Here is a 3,763-nt window from a genome sequence, read left to right on the forward strand (position 1 = left end):
GTTTAGGGGTGAGCTGGACCGCAGACAGAAGGCAAAAGGGCCAACAAGTGCTAAGCATCTCTCGGGGAACTCCTTCAAGACTGTTAGAAGACCATTTCAGGTGACTACCTCTTGAAGCTCATCAAGAGAAAGCCAAGAGTGTGCAAAGCAGTAATCAGAGCAAAAGGTGGCTACTTTGAAGAACCTACAATATGACATATTTTCAGTTGTTTCACACTTTTTTGTTACGTATATAATTCCATATATAATTCCACATGTGTTAATTCATAGTTTTGATGCCTTCAGTGTGACTCTACAATTTTCATAGTCATGCAAATAAAGAAAACTCTTTGAATGAGAAGGTGTGTTCAAACTTTTGGTCTGTACTGTATATATATATAAATATATATATTTGAATTAAAATCATAATTTAAAATAATAATTGAATGCAAAAACAAAAGTGGTACATAAATCTCTATACAGTTGTGTTTTGGACTACTCTTGATGTTTTTATCAGCTGTCTGGACTCTCATTCTGACGGCACCCATTCACTGCAGAGAAAGTGATGCAGTGCTACATTTCTCCAAATCTGATGAAGAAACAAACTCACTTACATCTTAGATGACCTGAGGGTGAGTAAGTTTTCAGCAAAATATTTTTTTCCATTCTTCTGCAGGAAGCAACTACACTAGATGCATTCAAGCACATTCATCAATCCATTCCTCAGTGAAGAACTACAGCTATTCTTAAGTATAAAGTCTTAATATTCTATCAAAACAGAATTTTGTAATTCTACCTACTCGTATATTTCTGCCAGTGCTGCTAATATTTAATGCTTTATATCAATGCTGTCGTCTAAACTAAGCATTCCACAGTATGAACATTTAGAGGCGTTCGGCGCCACATTCAAGCTGGTCTTTGGTTTCTACTCACTCCCAGCTGAGAAACTGAATCAGAAAACTCTCAACGGCACAAAAGCTCTTTCATGACTTTCTAAAATGGTACACATCATCTTCAGCTTCAAATTTCCAGTTTGGTGTTTGAGCCATAAAGGTATTTGCTACAGACTTGTTCTGGTTGTGAACTAAATAACACATCATTTTCCTTTAATACTCATGATTCAATTCGATTTTGAATCACAGAGTCACGATTCAATTCTGAACTGATTCAATTTAAAAGTGTTCGTAAAAATTCATTTGAGTTCATCATAACAGCTATTCATTCACGTTTAAGGTTACAGAAATGTGTGAATTTTTTAATAATGAAATAATTTTTAATTATTATACACACACACACACACACACACACACACATATATATATTTTTTTACTGATTAAATTTAGATTCAATTTTCATTCTAACTATAAAATATTTATTATTAAACTAATAATTTAAAATAATTGAATGTAGATAAAAATGCAAAAAAAAAAAATAACAAAAAGAGAAAAAACAGTGGTCAATCGTTATACAATTTTTCCATAACCTAATCTTTTTAGTGTTCATAAAAATTAATCTGACTTTGATATTACAATAATCTTTTAAAAACTGGACTTTTGTTACAGCCATAAATGCATTAAGCTGAAATGTTTTTAGATAAATTATTATTATTAAAATATAAAACTTTTTTAATATTATTAAAATGTTATTCAATTATTAATTATATAATATTTATAATTTAAAGTAATTAAACGCAGATGTGAAAAAATACAACCAAATAAAATAATTAAAATTAAATAAATAAAATTTCAGTGAATACTGTTTCATAAATCAATCCAGAATAATTTAAGAAAGAATTGTGATGCATTTGTGAATGACATTTGTAAAGACGTCACACAGCACTAGTGTTTCTGACACAGAGTGTATCAAAAATAAACCTCCCCTCAAGCTTCACCGTACTGTAACAACACTGTTCCCGTTCTATCATCATAACACCGCTGAAGTCACCGCTAGACTGGAACAGAAAGAGCTTTCAGTGCAAACCCAAGACGAAAGGAAAGAGCAGGGAGAGCGAGCATCTATTTACTGATCAGCTTGACCAGACTCTGCCGAAGGTCGTTGAGGTCGAAGATCTTGACGTCGAGGATCTGAACGACCCTCTGCACCTCGTTCTCAGCGCGCTCTCGGTCCTCCAGCGCAGACGCCAGGTTCTGTTCGGCGTTCTGCACGCGCCGCTCCAGATCAACGTTACGCATCTCCAGCTCCTGAAACACATTCAGAGAGGCACTGCCATGGATTTTGTGCTCATTTACAGCATGCTTTCACAGAAGAAGAGAGAAAATCTCTTCAAATCAAACACACATGCTCAAAGCAGCACACACACATACTCAAGTACTGCATGAAGAGAGAAGAAATATAAATGTAAACATGATCCTGACATTTCTTTTACCTAAACTTTAAAAAGTTTTCATGAAAATGTATTTGACTTGGATGCCTTACAGAAAGGTGTGACATTTTAATATAATTTAACTTAAACAGCGATATCGTTGACTTGATTGCAAATAAATGCACAGACACTATTTAACTGAACAGAGATGACATCACTGAATCCAATGATGATCTGCCTTTAACTCTCATTTTTGCATTATTGACACTGTTTTCCTAATGAATGTTGTTCAGTTGCTTTAACGCAATGTATTTTGTTTAAAGCGCTATATAAATAAAGGTGACTTGACTTGACGACTTAAAATTATTATTTTAACTACTAAAATAATAATTGTATGCAAATGTCAAAAAAACAAACAAACAAAAAAACATTAGTAGTCAAATTTTTTTTCAAAGTTGTTATTTCTTTTTAATCTAATTTGGTAAGGCGTTCGTAAAAAAAACTTTTACACTAGTCAATATTTTAAAGTGAATGTTACAGAATTGTGACCATTTTTAAGCTCAATTATAATCCAAATATAATTTTTACTATTATTAATTTTATTACTATCATAAAAATAATAATTTAAAATTACAGTGTTATGTAAATGTGAAACAACAACAAGAAAACCAACTGTTTAAAACCAAAATCAATAGTGGCCAAAATTATTCATATTTATAATATTGTTTATATAATTACATTATTATTTTTATTAAATTATTATTAAAACACAAATAATTTTTATATTTTAAAATATTATAATTTTTTAACAAATTAAATTGAAAATAATTTAATGTAAATGAAACATGCAAAAAAATACAATAATATTATATTTGTATATTAAAAAATATTATTTAAAAAATGAGTCATGTACAACTAAAATGAAATTATAATTTAATGCAAATAAAAAGGTGAAAAACAAACAAAAAATCTCTACACAATTGGGATTTTTTTTTTACATTTTCATATATATTTTGATTGTTATTGTTCATAACAGTCATTCATGCTTATTAAATGTTTTAATCATACATAATACTACTACTACTACTACTAATAACAATAATAAATATTACAATTAATTAAATGAAAATGTAAAAAAATGGTTTCAGTATCTCAACAATTGTGAATCCTGTGTAAATACATTTATGACACTTCTGTGATGCATTAAAGAGAATGCCTAATACTTCAAAATAAGTCATTGTTTTTTTTACTGTTGTGATGTCCTCCACCACCTGTAGTCTGTGAATGGCTTCTTCTCTCTCCTGCTCCAGCTCGTGGAAGTTCGACTTCTTACTCTGGAGAATACGGATCTCCTGAAATGCACAGAGATGCAATGATGCGCAGAAACATATGATACAGTGAGGTCGTGCTGAGACGGGATGTGTCTTCTGTACAGGAGTTTGAGGAGGTGATTGCAGTAGC

General features: G+C 31.0%; 1 protein-coding gene across 2 annotated transcripts in view; it reads right to left on the bottom strand.

Moving 5' to 3' along the window:
- Nucleotides 1-1,984: 1,984 nt before the first annotated feature.
- Nucleotides 1,985-3,763, bottom strand: part of LOC132154433 (homer protein homolog 3) — a 34,233-nt gene continuing 32,454 nt past the window's right edge. Inside the window, exons 9-10 of one of the 2 annotated variants that reach the window (XM_059562982.1) lie at nt 3,553-3,654; nt 1,985-2,180 (exon numbers count right to left, since the gene is read on the bottom strand). In XM_059562982.1, the coding sequence (XP_059418965.1) occupies nt 1,995-2,180; nt 3,553-3,654 (288 nt within the window). In that variant the 3' untranslated portion in view covers nt 1,985-1,994. The remainder of the gene's footprint in view (nt 2,181-3,552; nt 3,655-3,763) is intronic. The other variant, XM_059562983.1, reaches the window with a different exon arrangement.

This window comes from Carassius carassius, chromosome 12 (genome assembly GCF_963082965.1).
Source record: "Carassius carassius chromosome 12, fCarCar2.1, whole genome shotgun sequence".
Lineage (NCBI taxonomy): Eukaryota > Metazoa > Chordata > Actinopteri > Cypriniformes > Cyprinidae > Carassius > Carassius carassius.